At 40.7% G+C, this 16170-nt stretch overlaps 1 protein-coding gene across 1 annotated transcript in view; it reads right to left on the bottom strand.

The window, feature by feature from the left end:
• Positions 1–16170, bottom strand: part of CNGB3 (cyclic nucleotide gated channel subunit beta 3) — a 151852-nt gene that overhangs the window by 85628 nt on the left and 50054 nt on the right. The window contains exons 4-6 of the mRNA XM_055129336.1: positions 10340–10485; positions 6381–6533; positions 5202–5410 (exon numbers count right to left, since the gene is read on the bottom strand). Coding sequence (XP_054985311.1) covers positions 5202–5410; positions 6381–6533; positions 10340–10485 — 508 coding nt within the window. The remainder of the gene's footprint in view (positions 1–5201; positions 5411–6380; positions 6534–10339; positions 10486–16170) is intronic.

The following is a 16170-nucleotide window of genomic DNA, read 5'->3' as shown; positions in this document are numbered from 1 at the left end:
CTAACAATATGCATTGTTTTATTTTTATTTTATTTATAAGTTTTATTTATATATTTATATTGCATATTTAAATACTGGAGCAATAGCACAGTGGGTATGGCACTTGGCTTGCATGCTGCTGACCTGGGTTTGATTCCTCCGTCCCTCTCGGAGAGCCCAGCAAGCTACCAAGAGTATCCTGCCTGCACGGCAGAGCCTGGCAAGCTACCTGTGGCGTATTCGATAGGCCCAAAACAGTAACAACAACTCTTGAAATGGAAACGTTACTGGAGCCCCCTGGAATAAATCGATGAACAAGGGGACCACAGTGCTACAATGCATATACTTTTTATTATAGGTTTATGGAAGATAATGCGATAGCCATTTATAAATAAAAATGTCAGGTTTCAATGAGAAACTAAATTAATTTTCTTTGGCTCATGCTCTTAGTAAATATCAGAGGAGGAATTTACCTTGGTCTGTTTTCACCACATCATAATTTTCCTAATTACTATTATTTAACAATTAAATAACAGAAACATGGGTAAAGGGTAGAAAGAAGAGAGTAATTAATTTTCATATGGATCTTCTATAGACAAAATGAGAAAGTGCCGAGAGCTGTTCATCGATGGACATAATCGGGAAATGGTACTGAGTGTTTTTGTGGAATCTTGCCATGTAGGTTTAGCAAAGACCCGTGGTTGTGAGAATCTCACAGCTCACTAATACCATCATCATTTCAAGCCCATTTTTGTTGTCTATGAAACCACTTACAGCACAGTGCCTTTGAGATGGCCCTTGATTGGAATTTTTATCCTCTGCGAGACACTATTTTGTCAAGATAGATATTGAAAAGAAAAATGCTGTGAAAAACGTGAGCATTCCTCATTTTCTTCTTGGTGGCCTTTAACACTTCAATCTGTTTTCTGTTATTTGTCTATTTTCTCTCAAGACATCAGGAGTTAATATTTCCATCCTGCAACCCTGAAGGATGGAAACTTTAAGTATTCAGTAAGTGGTGAATGAATGAATGAATGAAGGAATGAATGAATAGCATGGTGGTGTACATTAGAGGGAGCATGGTGAGACCTTCAGGTGAGTGCTCCACTTGCAAAGCTTTCTTGCTAAAGTGTAATCAAGTTTCAAAGGCTAAACTACCTCCTTTAAAGAAAAAAAAGCCATTAAACTTCTTTAGAACAAACAAAGCAATTAATTCCTGCTCTATATTTGTAGCCAGTGATAATGCATTTTAAATAGAGCTCCCTGAATGAGTTTTTATTGGTTATTTTTCTTGGTTTTAACACCCCATTGTATGCAAAGGTCTCTTAGAAAATTGAAAATAAAAGTCTTGCCTTACTGATTTTGTCATTTTCCATTTGTTAAGCATTGATTTTCTCCCCACCCCCACCTTTGCATCTAATGGAGGTTAAAATTAGAGCTTTTTTGGTATGTGTTGTTTACTTCTTATTTACACACCATCATCATTATTCATCAAGCTGCCAGTGAGCTCAGGGGATAGTGCTTGTAAGTTAACTAATGCTCTGAAGTCCACCCAAGAAATATTTTAAGTAGATTTTTTGGGGGGTGGGGTAGGTAATGGCTTTAGCTCTGGTCTTTGGAATTTCTCTCTAGGAAAAAAATTCAAATACGAGGCACTCACCAACAAGTGCATTCTTTTGTTTTGAAGAAAAAAGGAAACACCAAAACTACTCTTTATGATTCTTTAACAATCTAAGATTGTCCTTAATAAACTAAAATTGTCAAAAGAAAATATTCAAGACTAAAGAATCTTGAATAGCTCCTCCAAAAAGATCCGTGACCTCACGGCGTTATACAGTTGACCACTATGTTCATCCTGATGTTGGGAGACTTGTTCCACCCTTGCTGAGTCTGTGAAGAACCATCACAGAGGGTGTCAACTGGGAAGAACTTATCCCTCAAGTTAGCTGGAAAGGAGGGAAAGTGTAGGGGAGAGAAAGGTCAGATGTGTGCGTGTGTGCAGAAACTTAGTCCTCCTCTCTTCAGTGAGATGAGCATAAAATCCTCTTTAAAACAAGAATAAACTTAGGAGAAGATAATTTCTCCTCTGGGTTAAATGCTAAGTTACTGAGGTAAACACCATTTGATGAGAAATGCACTGTCTGTAGCACTGTTCATCAATTTGTTTGAGTGGGCACCAGTAACGTCTCCATTGTGAGACTTGTTGTTACTGCTTTTGACATATCGAATATGCCACGGGTAGCTTGCCAGGCTCTGCTGTGCAGGTAAGATACTCTCAGTAGCTTACTGAGCTCTCTTAGAGAGATGGAGAAATTGAACCAGGGTCGGCTGTGTGCAAGGCAAATGCCTTCCCCACTGTGCTATCTCTCCAGTCTGTTGTTTACTTTTAGTTAATTAAAATTAAAATTATAATATATATATATGTGTTGGTGGCAACTGTACTGACAGAGCAGTGAGTCTACTCTGATTAGAAGGGCATAATAGCATTTCTTAGATTTTCTCAGTGTCAGGTCTAAACTTTGGACTTGATTTCTCTACTATGTGAAGGGACTTTGGTAATGACTGTAAAATTATAAAGAGCCAGCATATAGAGTCAACATCCTGAAACTAATAACCCATTTCTTTCTTTCAGCACCAAGTTGCCTCCTAAGGAGGCTGAGTAAATGCTAACGAGTGAAAAAGTGCCTGTCAGATTAAAAAAATATTGAGATAAATGGTTGATGGTGCCTGGTAGAAAATATTTGCTTCAACAACAATTTTAGTTTTTGTTGGCAGCACTGGGGACAGAGTCCAGGGCTGCACGTGTGCCAGGCTCAGGTTTTCCCACATTGAGCCACATTCCAACCACTTCGCAGACACTTTTTTATCCCTCGGGGAATCTGTATATAATGACTTATTTTTATGTTGATAACATATATTTTATATATTTAGGTGAATCATATTTATGGCTGTACCATTTCAGATTCATATTGTATTTAGTGATCTCCTTAGGTCTTATCTAATTCTGAAAAATTTTGTAAACCTGAAAAACATGGTGTAGTTGCCATGTGTAAGAACTTGAGTGAAAGCCTGTGTTTAAATTATGCTTCTGCTCTTTTTCGCCTATGTGCTTACCCATTTTTTTTAAAAATTGAATCACTGTGAGATACAGTTACGAAGTTTTCATGTTTGATTTTCAGTCATACAATGATTGAACACCCATCCCTCCAACAGTGTACGTTCTCCACCACCAGTGTCTCCAATATTCCACCCCCCAACCCAACCCTCCCCCTGACTATATGGCAGAGAATTTCCCTCATACTCTCTCTCTACTTTTGGGCATTATGGTTTGCAATACAGATATTGAGAGGCTATCATGTTTGATCCTTTATCTACTTTCAGCTATGAGCCTATCTTAAGGAAATCACCTATCCTTTCTAAATCTCAGTTGCTCATCTGTAAATGGAACCAATGATGAACTTATTTGTTTGTGTTGATACCTTACAGGGCGATGCTCAGGACTTTCTTTTAGCTCTGTACTTTGCAACTATTCCTGTTGGTTCCAGGGGGCCATGTGTGGTGCCAGATGCAAAGTAGAATGGCCAGCATTTGCCACATGCAAAGCAAGCATCAAAGCCACTGCAATCTCACAGACACCAAATTTTCTCTTAAGAAGTTATGAGATTGGGGCTGGAGCAATAGTACAGTGGGTTGGACATTTGCCTTGTTCTCAGTTGACCTGGATTCGATCATCAGCATCCCATACAGTCTTCTGAACACCACCAGGAGTAATTTCTGAGTATAGATCCAGGAATAATCCCTGAGCACTACTGATATGACCCCCAAGACAAAACAGAAAGTTGCAGGCTTAACTATTAATTAGTTGAAATGATTAAGTGATGCATTGTAAACACTTGGAATAATAATAGCTATTGTTTAAAACACAGGGCTCCTGGCACAATTCTAGGTAATTTATGTTCATAGATTTATTTAGTTTCCTATTGGTTATTATTATGAAGCACGATTATTGTTCTAATTATTTAGATGAGCAAATTAAAAGTGCAGAGAGATGCAGAGTTCCTGCATAGTGAGTGTTCAATGTTTTGATGTTGTGTTATAATCACTACCATTCCAGTAGCTTTCCAGTAGTTTAGGATGCATACATTCAGAGCCAGCTATTTAGTTACTATTTCTTTACTCAGATAGTAAATGAAACAATGCTGTTAGTTTATACTTTTGTAGTCTCTACTATGATATTTCATGCCAGGCTGTTTTCACTTGGGGCGCCCCAGAGAGAAGTGGGTGAGAACCCTTCCCACTCCAAGGGACCCAGCCCTGGCAGCCGACCTCCACTACCCAACCACTGCCATGCTCCAGACCGCTTTCCAGACGCTCCAGCTGGGCCTCACGCGTGAATGAAGTCCCACGGAACCCAGATAATGCAGAACTTTGTGACCTTGGACTCTGGACTCAATGGCCGGAAGCAGAGGTCCTCTGCCTGCTATCCCCCAGTCTCCAGTGATCCAGGATTACACCCATAAGGCACACCCTGCCACAGCCTTCGGGCACCAGATAATCTCCTCATCGGCCACCCTCCAGATCTCAATGGCTTCTCATCCCAGACGGGAATATAAAATGAGGCCCCCATAGCCATGCCACTGAACTCCACGCCAGGCTGTTTTCACTTAGAGCGCCCAGAGCGGGGCAAGTGAGAACCCTCCCCGCCCCAAAGGACCCAGACCCAGTAGCCGACCTCCACTCCCCAACCACCACCAACCGCCACCATGCTCCAGGCCACTTATAAGATACTTCCTACCCATTTTCCATAATTACCACACCATATTTGAAGGACTTCAGACAGTAGACAACAAATCATAGAGTAAATATATATATAATATATATAAATATATATTATATATAAATATATATACATAGGAGAACCCAGTAAGCCACCGAGAGTATCCCATCCACACGGGCAGAGCCTGGCAAGCTACCCGTGGTGTATTTGATATGCCAAAAACAGAAAACAGTAACATTTTGGTCTCATTCCCCTGACTCTGAAAGAGCCTCCAATCATTGGGAAAGATGAGTAAGGAGAGGCTGCTAAAATCTCACAGCTGGGAGGAATAGAGATGTTACTGGTACCCACACAAGTAAATCGACGAACAATGGGATGACAGTGATCCAGTGATCCAGTGATGATATTCACTTATCAATATTTATGTCATCTGAACTCCACTTACTATGATGTCTCCTCCTCTTATAAACTGGAGTCTGGGCTGGATGAATAGCATGTCACAAAGATAGATGATATCACATATGGCGTCTGGAATGAGCCAGTAGTGGGCATTGTCCGGTGTTTGGTATGGGAAGACGAGGCGCAGTGGTATAAACCAGCAGTTCCAGTTATAGGCCACGGTGACAAACAGGAGCCACAGGAGATAGAATCGATCTAGAAAAATAGCAAGTGGAGTAACCCAAATAACAATCTTTCAAGTCTGTGAAAGCGGGGGTGCGACCCTCTGAAATGAAGCAATTTGCCATGATATTCTTTTAAAACATACAGCACATGTTTTGCCTCAATATAGAATAGGAGACACTTTGCAAACAATAAGAGGTCACCATATCAGCTCTGTGACATTGGAGAATATCCTTCTGGACTCTAAGGGTTGGTTCTGACAGGTAGCTGCTGTTTGGATAAGAAAAGGGGAAACCCAAGAAAACCCAGAGGTTCCCTGATAGGATGACTGTAGCTACGGCCTTTATTCCTGCAGAATCATCCTGAGCAGGTGGGAACAAAGCCTCATTTTCTTTGAAGTGGGATCCCTGAGTGCAGAGGGCAGAGACTTAACCCACTGAGGCAATGCCCCTTCATAGAAAGTTTTCCTTTCCCCTGCGGAAACTGTAAGAATAATAAGCAGTGCACACCCTGGAGGAGAACACACACTTTACAATAATATTTACTTTTTTTTTTTTTTTGCTTTTTGGGTCACACCCGGCTATGCACAGGGGTTACTCCTGGTTCTACACTCAGGAATTACTCCTGGCGGTGCTCAGGGGACCATATGGGATGCTGGGATTCGAACCCAGGTTGGCTGCGTGCAAGGCAAACACCCTACCCATTGTGCTATCGCTCCAGCCCCAATATTTACTTTTTGAGAGGAGTTTCAATACACATGACTGAATGCTTCGGGTCTTTTTTTCTAGTTAGGGGCAGAACAGACCCTGTACTGCCTCTTAATAAAGGTCAGGCTATTTTATCTCCAGTCCTTATCAAAAAGGGCTCTGTAATGAATAGAAAGCTTAAGTTTTATTTTCAGGCTAGATTCAGAATGAACAAGGGACAATGGAAGCCATCTGTGACTTTTGGTTCTTGGTAATAGCCAATGCGCCCAATGGCAGAACCCGTCCTTTGATGGTACCTGTGTATGAATCAATGGTTCTTGGAAGTTGAATTTGCTTTAGGTAGTCCATTAGTGGCATCTTCCTGAATTTACAGCAGAGTAAGTTGTGGTAATATTCTTCTTTTCGTTCAGCATTGCTTTCTCGTGTTGATGATTGAGCTGTGGGTTTTGCTTAACACAAAAAAAGGATAAAACATTTTTCAAAGGTTAAGTTAAATTAGCTTAATGAACAAAAAGCTTAGGCTTTTTGAAGCCAAATGATTCCAGAATTTTCCTCTTTCATTAAAGGCAGATGAGACATTTTATGACATTTAAAACATTGACATTTATGAAAATATCCAGGTAATGAAAATATTGAAATTTGAAAATAAACAACAGGCTTAAAGTTCACTTATAGATTTTACCCAAAGTGTTTTTAAATGGAACACTTTATTTTTAAATTAATTTTATTTTTGAGTTATGCATGGTGATTTACAATCATGCCTCTAATTTTTTCAGTCATAAAATGTTCCAACTCCAAACACAGCAGTATCTCCATCCCTCCTCCAATGTCCAAGGAGTATCTCCTGCCCCCATCCCAGCTCCTTAGCAAACTAACCTTTCTAAAAATAATTAGCTTAGTTGAAAACAGTGGAGGAGAAATGTCCCTCCCACAGAGGCAGGCTTCTGGGCAGAAGGGAAACTGGGGATGTTGGGAGAGGTTGGAACATTAGATGCTTGAAATTCAGTCACAGATATCTTTGTAATTCATGGTGATTTGATGGAACATCTCCTAGGTATTATTAACTATTCTAATTTCTGAGACCCTTGAACAGTATCCTTACGTTACCTGCAGCCCACACCCCAAGCCCACCCACCAATTCCCTCTTTCTCGGCATTCTCTGCAGTGTAATGTAGGGTCAAAGTTTGCCGTGCCTTGATATCTTCCGTTCTCTTGTCTTGTTGCTCTGTCTACCACAGATGAGTGAGATCGTCTCTAGGAATTTGATGCTTTAAAAAAAACACCTGTTTTTGCCGGCTCGATCTCTGCCGAGATTCGACCTGGGTGGCCATGCCTTTGCACAGCCGCTTTGCTGCTGAACAACCAGGACCCAGAGCCAGCTATATGACTTGGGGTTCCAGCGAGTGCTTGCAGCCATGTCTCCAGACTGTGAACTAAGCCTTTGCTCCATGCTTCTCCAGGAAGGGAAATGATGCAATTTCCAACTTAAATCTCCCTGGACTTACTTACTAAAATACAGAAATCCTAAACTGTGTGGCCGCAGTAGCAGCCATGCGACTTTATATCTCTTCATTCTCATCAGTGGAAAACTAATTATCAAATGTTTCCTTGTCAATAGGGATGTATTCTTGGGGGATAAACTCCAATAAGAATAGTGAGTTCTGTGTTGAAACTCCAGCAACAACAATAGTGAGTTTTGTGTTGAAATATGGAATGTAATCGAGGTAAAGAGAAAAGGAAGTGAAATTTATCAGTTATGCAGGGGGTGGTGGTGGGTTGGGGGGTGTGGGGGGTGGGAGGTATATTGTTTTTTTTTTGTGGTGGAATATGGGCACTGGTGAAAGGACGGGTGTTTGAGCATTGTATAACTGAGACATAAGCCTGAGAACTTTGTAACTTTCTACATGGTGATTCAATAAAATAAATTAAAAAAATAAACACCTGTTTTTTCTTAGTTTTGGGGCCACACTTGCTGGTACTTGGTGCAACTCCTGGTTTTGTGCTTGGGGGTCACTCCAATGCTCAGGGGGACATGCTGTACTAGAACCTGGGTCTCCTGCATGCATATAATCTTCTCGGCCCATTGAGCTATCTCTCCTGCCTTCCCACGAGGATGTTTGAAAGAGAAACTGGTTCTCACATATTTCAGGAAGAAATGAAAGTAATTGTTCTGGATTAACATTGAACAGAAATCTTTCAAATACTCACCATTTTTACAGATTTTAGCTCTGTACCTCTGTAGCCTCTCTCACACATAAATTCCAAGTTTTGGAAAAATAGTGCTCAAAATATTCATTTCAGCGTATTTTAATCATGCTGCAGTGAGTTATTCATCATTTTTGTTAAACATAGAATATACAATTGTTTATATATATCTATTAAGTACATAGTTTGTTTTGCAAATCCAAATTTGTTTATATAGTTACAAGGAAACCTTCAATTACATTACATGTAATAAACAATTTTATAGTCAAGTTTTCTTCTATTCTTTGTAAATGTATATGAAATATTTTTCATAAAATGTAATTTAATATATATCACCTTGGATATATTAATTATATTACTAATTTTTTGGACTGGAGTGATAGCACAGGGGTAGGCATTTGCCTTGCAGATAGGCCCCCCCTTGCCCTGTTCTGATTCCTTCGTTCCTCTCAGAGAGCCCAGCAAGCTACCGAGAGTATCCCACCCACACGGCAGAGCCTGGCAAGCTATTCGTAGTGCATTTGATATGCCAAAAACAGTAACAACAAGTCTCACAATGGAGACATTACTGGTGCCCCTCGAGCAAATCAATGAACAATGGGACAACAGTGCTACAGTGCTATTAATTTTTCAACTATAGCGATAGCACAGTGGTTGGGCATTCGCCTTTCACGTGACAGACCCAAGTTCGATTCCTACGCCCCTCTCTGAGAGCCGGCAAGCTACTGAGAGTATGGAGCCTGCACGGCAGAGCCTGGCAAGCTACCCGTGCGTATTGGATATGCCAAAAACAGTAACAAGTCTCTCAATGAGAGACGTTACTGGTGCCCGCTCGAACAAATCGATGAGCAAGGGGATGATAGTAAATATTTCTAAAATTAGATGAGTTGATAATCATCCCTCCTTTTATGTAATTACTTTCTCAATGTTTTGCCAAGTTGCTGTTATAGGTATTATTCTTATATTTTGTAAGTGCTTTCTACATTATGGGTATTTTTTAATACTATAATGAAATTTGTGATAGCCATTTTTGTTATGATACACTCCCAGTAGACTTACAGTACTAGGAAATTTCCGACATGCCCAGTACACTCAACCAATGGAAGACAGGAGTACTGAGAGATACATAATCTAGCTTCTTTGTGTCACAGTGGAATTTTCCTAAAAAATTGTTTTAGAGAAGCCCCACCCCAAAGCTGGAGTTGTTGGGAGTTGGTGGTGCTATGCTCTTCAGAGCACAGCCTGGCTCAGTTCCGCAGTGCTCAATTCACTGATGCTTGCGAGAGATTAGTAGTAGGGCCACATGCAACAACACTCTGGTGCTACCAGGTCTGCAGGACCATGGATCCAGCTGGGGTCTTGGGCATGACAACAATGTGACCTAGCATCTGAAAGGTCTTTCTTGAGGGGCAGTGAGCACCTGGAGGTGCTCAGGGCTTACTTCTGGCTCTGTGTACAAGCATCTCACAATGCTCGAGAATCATGTGTGATTTTGGGAGTTGAACCTGGGTCAGCACATACGGCACAAGCAGCTATGATCAGACTGATAGTACAGTGCATGGGGCACTTGCCTTGCACACGGACATCCCATGTTCTATCCTCAGCATCCCATATGGTCCCCTGGGCCAGCCAGCAGTGATTCCTGAGAACAGAGCCAGGTGTTACCCCTGAACACTGCTGAGTGTGGCCCCAAAATAAAAAAAAAAGAGAACAGAAGAGGCAAGGCAAGCACCTAAATCTTTGTACTAGCTCTTCAGCCCTCTCAGGAAAAAGTCCTAAGTATAACACACAGAGATTTTTAGGTAGATCAAGCTATTTCTCACTATAGTAATCTTCCAAGTAGCACATTACAGTTGTCTCAAGTTCCATTTCTGTCTTTCTTACTTATTGTCATTTTTCCTGGATCATTTTCAAAGTAAACAATTTGTGCCCAAATCATTGTTTCTATGCTTTTTTTTTTGAGGGAGGAGGGGGCAACCCAACTAATATTTTGCATATTACAACTCCTTTTATAACTTCCTTCTCAGCACCTTGAGGTAACATTGCTTACCAGTTTGGGGGCTGGCTTCAGGTGAGGATATGTCTCCTTCTACCAACTTCCTTTTGTAGAGGGCTGTCCTTTGACGCATTCTTTTCACCAGACTGTGGAGCTGGACATCAGCGTAATCACTTATCACCACGGACCCATGTGTTTCTCTTTTTGAAATAAATGAGAAAACAAGACAATATAGAAGACTCACAAAGAGATACACAAAAAGGTACTAAAGCTTTCCATCTTTCTTATACACACCTTCCTTTCCTCCTTTAGGCAATTGAATGCACAAAGAACAAATGGTCATTCTTGATAATATTGAAACTTTATGATAGAATTCTGCTTTGAAGATTAAAAATTCTAACTGGTTTGACAGGCAGAGTTCTGAGAGGGCACATTGGTGTTCATGTCCTGCAGAATCTGGGGACAGTGAAAATGGTAGATTTTTACTTTCATAATTAGTCTATGTTATATGACTCAGTTCTCTTTAAAACAAGGATGGGCCTGTGAGTCAAATAAGTTCTTTAAAAGAGAAGACAGTTCCCTAGCTGGTAACAGAGCAGGACTCTGAGCTTCAAACTCAGGTGGAATATTATTTCCGAAAACTTTGCTTTTTGGTTTTGAAGAAAAAAAGTAATATCTTGATAAGAATTTGAAGAAACCTCTATAGAAACTCGGGGTCGTCCCCAACTGATGAAAAAAAGGGAATAACTGATGACTTGCAACCATAAGGAAGTGAATTCTATCAAGAGCTGGAAGTAAGTTGACAGTAGATTCTTCTCTGATGCCTTCAGATTAGAGGTCAGTCAAGCGTGGCATAGCTGAAACCTTGAATTCAGGAGTCTGAGACCGAAAATAGGGAACCCAGCCAAGCACACTCAGAATTCTGGTCAGTGGAATTGAATTAATAAATAAGTGTTGCTCTTTTACTAAGTTTCTGATAATGTGGTATACAGCAATACAAAACCAACATTTAGCAGTAGAAAGCAAACATGTTTTAGTGAAATATCTTCAAAGAAACCATACAAACAACAATCTGTAAACTAATGTACTTTATAAAGATCTTGGGTTTCCTCTGAGGTTTACCTTGGAGTTCTAAGTACTTTCCCTTTCTACTTCATGTTCAGACAGGAATCCATGGAGTTCCCAATTGTAGCTGTGGACGCCACCTCTAGAGAACCCTAGGATGGAGCCCTGTGCATCACGTTTTTTAAAAATTTATTTATTATTTTAAAGTTTTTTTTTTTTTTTTGCTTTTTGGGTCACACCTGGCGATGCACAAGGGTCACTCCTGGCTCTGCACTCAGGAATTACCCCTGGCGGTGCTCAGGGGACCATATGGGATGCTGGGAATCGAACCCGGGTCGGCCGCGTGCAAGGCAAACGCCCTACCCGCTGTGCTATCACTCCAGCCCCTATTTTAAAGTTTTAAATGAATCACCGTGAGGCCTGTGCATCACTTTTTTAAACCTCATTCAGTCCATGGATAAACCAAATCTAAGTGTGTATAGATTCTTGGACTATTGATGTCTTTTTCTGTTGCATTTTAATTTTAGTACTATAGTTTATGCCTATTTAAGATGCCAAGAGGCCTGCCTCAATGCCCCGTTCGCCAAGTGTGTCACATGATTATCTTCCTAAGCTTTCTTAGGTGAGGTTAGAACAGAGGAAGAAAAATGGCTATTTATTAAACACTAAAAGTAACAGTAGGACATTAAGTTCACACACACACACACACACAAATAACACAACCTCTTTATTTTCACAAAACAGAACTCAGAAAAGCTTCTTTTTTCCAAATCAAGAAGTGTTGACACTGATTTCTTCTCAAAATCTTATTATGCCTAAGTAGAAGCTTATTCATACATCAGTTAATGAATTTCTACTTTACGCACTGGAAGCAGAAAAACAAGCTAGGCAGGGACTAGTCTTATGAATGGTGTTCATAGCTTAATGGGGGAGCCAACAATGTGAATACAACATTAATAATAAACAAGGAAGATATGCGCAGAATGCCACCATCTATAAATGCGTCTATTTGGGGAGGCTGTTTTGCTTTGGTTGGGGGGTACACCTGGTGATGCTCAGGACTTACCCCTGGCTCTGTGCTAAGAGATCGCTTCTGGTGGGCCCAGGGGACCACATGCAGTGCTGGGAATCAAATTCAGGTCGACCACATGCAAGGCAAGTGTCCTCCCTGCTGTGCTCTCTCTCTTCAGTCCCAGCTCTGTGGTTTGCAATTGTATCAGGAACATCGGTTTAAAGAAAGAATATGGGTATGTGAAATGTGGGCTCTGTGTTTCTTAGAATTCTTGGAAGGTTTTCAAGTTTGCTCAGGGACACATGTTCTTTAGTTTAGGATCATTGTTTAGTATAACCACAATTTGATTTGCTGCCTTCTGGAGTATAATAAAGTCTCAAACATTTTAGCATAGCATTCTAAATTGCCTGTACTTTGACTTGAGGAGGCAGGGGAGAGTTACAGGCACTCAGAGCAGAATTCTAAGCAAAAGCAGGAAGCTGTTGGCAGTGTTTTAGAAAAATACTAAAAGAAGAAAGAAGTTGTGTTGGGGAGAGCTATGACTTGAACAGGGGAGAGTATGAAGTTTAGAAATGCAGGTTAAAGTCATTTCAGGAGACTTTGAATCTTGTCAATGTATTGGTTTTGCTAGAATTCTGATTTATCTGGAACCTCAGAAGGTGACCCTTATTTGGAAATAGGGTTTGTAGAGATGAAAATATATAAGATGAGGCTATACTCGAGCAGGATGGAATTTTTAAACTTTTTAATTTTAATTTTTCTGAAACAACAGTAATTTATTTCTCACCAGTTCTGGAGGCTGGAGTCCAAGATTGCACCTCATGAGCCTGCATAAGAGCAGCCGCTATATATATGTCTTAGGACAAGCACATTCAAGCTGGCCTGCCTCCTGTCCAGCTCGTCACACCACACAGTCCACCTCTCAGAGATGTACCAGGAAGCAGGTTCCAACAGATGCTTTTGAGGGAACTCACCCCTTCCTCCCAGTGCAAAGGGAGCATTTTAAGTTTTAAGTGGTTTTGGAGGACATCTTTTTGAAATGATTGCATCATATTAAATTACTCATTTATGTATTCACTCATTTAATTATTATTTACTTACTTATTTACTTATTGAATCAGGAAGGAGGAATTGAACTGATTCAATAAATATATAAGTAAATAACACGCAGCCGACCTGGATTCGATTCCTCTGTCCCTCTCAGAGAGCCCAGCAGCTACCAAGAGTATCTCACCCACATGGTAGAGCCTTGCAAGCTACCCATGGTATATTCGATATGCCAAAAACAGTAACAACAAGTCTCACAATGGAGATGTTACTGGTGCCCGCTTGAGCAAATCGATGAACAATGGGATGACAGTGCTACAGTGCTACTTATTGAATCACTGTGAGATATAGTTACAAAGCTTTCATGTTTGAATTTCAGTCATGCAATGATCGAACATCAATCCCTCCACCAGTGCACATTTTCCACCACCAATGTTCCCAGTATCCCTTCCGCCACCCCATGCCTCTGTCACAGGCACCTTCCTTCTTACTCTCTCTCTCTACTTTTGGGCATTATGGTTTGCAATACAGATACCGAGAGGCCATTATGTTTGGTCCTTTGTCTACTTTCAGCACACATCTCCCATCCCGAGTGATCTCTCCAACCATCATTGACCTAGCGGTCCATTCTCCATCTCAGCTGCCTTTTCCCCCAGCACATGAGGCAGGCTTCTAACCATGGAGCAATTCTCCTGGCTATGTCTCTACTGTCCTTGGGTGTGTCTTACATTATTTTATATTTCACAAATGAGTGCAGTCACTCTATACCTGTCCCTCTCTTTCTGACTCATTTCACTTAGCATGATAATTGAGGTTCTTTTTAAAACTAAGTCATTAATCACATCTTTGTAAGATGGGATTTTTTTTTAAATTTAATGGCTAGTGTCCATATAAGAGAGCCAGTGAAAACATAGGTGATGTAAGGAGAATAACACATGACAGCAGAGGCAGAGGTTAGAACAAAGCACCTGCAGACTGAGCTATAGTGAAGATTGCTAGCAGTCATCAGAATCGAGGAGAGTGACATTACACAGATTCTTCAGAGATTTCAGAAGACAATACTACATACTTATCAATGTTAGCTTCCAGAATTCTGGGGCATAAATTTCTGTTGTTTCAAGCCATCCAGTTTATGGTTGGTTGTTATGGTAGTCTAGGAAAATTAACAGATGTGGCAAAGTGAATACTCACAGCAGTTGGAAGCATAAATTGTATTAAAAATATAAGTGCTCCCAGCTTAGTTCAACTTGAGGTTGAATTAAGAATCAAGGTCTTTAAAAAGCCGTCAGTGCAGTGCATGGTGGACAAGTTAGAGCTGGAAAACAGCAGGGAGGACTGGACTTGAGATGTGGAAGGAGGACTCACTTATCTAAAGGGGAGGGAATAATACCATGGAACATATTACTGCTAAGAGTCTGCATGTAACAAGAAAAGATTGGGAGGTCACAAAGTTGGAATTTGCTGACATTTAAGGAGCAGCATAAGAAAGGGAATTGAAAAGAAGCAATTAGAGAAGCGGACACGAGACAGAGAAATGGCACAGAAGGCAGGGAAGCTCAAGAAATGGAGGTCAGCGTTAGCTCATGCTGCGTTTCAAATGAGTAGGATGTAGGTTGAGGAGAACTTGAATTTTAACAGGAAGGTGCTGTGGGTGATCTTTATGAAAAAATGTTGGAAATGTGTGGGATCATTAAATCAATTCTTTCCCTCCCCTTGTCTTAAGTCTTTAAAAAAAATAATTTTGGCTTACACCTGGCAGTGCTCAGGGCTTATTCCTGGCTTGGTGCTGGGAGATCAATCCTGGCAGGCTGAAAGAACCATCTGGGATGCTGGGGTTGGAACCTGGTCAGCTGTGCGGAAGGAAGCACCCTGCCCACTGTACTAGAACACTACTAGCACTGTACTAGCACTCTTTAACAAGTGTTTGCTTACAAGCACTTACCATCTTATTTATTGAAAAATCATTTTGGATTTCCATTTTTTTTTTCTTTTCGGGTCACACCCGTCGATGCACAGGGGCCAATCCTGGCTCTGCACTCAGGAATTACTCCTGGCAGTGGTCAGGGGACCATATGGGAAGCTGGGAATCAAACCCGGGTGGGCCGCGTGCAAGGCAAACGCCCTACCCGCTGTGCTATCGCTCCAGCCCCTTGGAGTTCCATTTTTACTTCCCAAACATGTTAAATGTAGTATTTATTCTCTTCAATTAAAATCTTCTTATATATACTTTGACTTTTATAGACTCTGTCTTTCTAGATTCTATTTATTCATTTATTTACCTATTTATTGAATTTTTAGTTTGGGGGCTAGACTTGGCTGTGCTCAGGTCTTACTCCTGGCTCAAGTATCACTCCTGGTGGGCTTGTAGGACCATGGTAGTGCCAGGGATTGAAGTCTGGGTGGCTGTGTGTTAGGCAAGCACCTTACCTGCTGTGCGATCTCACTCAACAGACTCCTTTTAATAATTAAGAATTATTTTATTTTCAGTTATTTACTTATTTAAAAACCTGCAGTTGGTTAAAGTTGTTTAAAATTGGCTATTCTTTTTCCTCCCTCCCTCCCTCTCTCTCTCTCTCTCTCTCTTTCTCTCTTTCTCTCTTTCTCTCTTTCTTTCTTTCTTTCTTTCTTTCTTTCTTTCTTTCTTTCTTTCTTTCTTTCTTTCTTTCTTTCTTTCTTTCTTTCTTTCTTCCTTCCTTCCTTCCTTCCTTTCTTCCTTTCTTTCTTCCTTTCTTTCTTTCTTTCTTTTTTTCTTTCTTTCTTT

The sequence above is a fragment of the Sorex araneus genome, chromosome 2, assembly GCF_027595985.1.
Source record: "Sorex araneus isolate mSorAra2 chromosome 2, mSorAra2.pri, whole genome shotgun sequence".
In the NCBI taxonomy this organism is placed as follows: domain Eukaryota; kingdom Metazoa; phylum Chordata; class Mammalia; order Eulipotyphla; family Soricidae; genus Sorex; species Sorex araneus.
The sequence above is the reverse complement of the archived record's forward strand: the minus strand, read 5'-3'. Positions and strand labels throughout refer to the sequence as shown.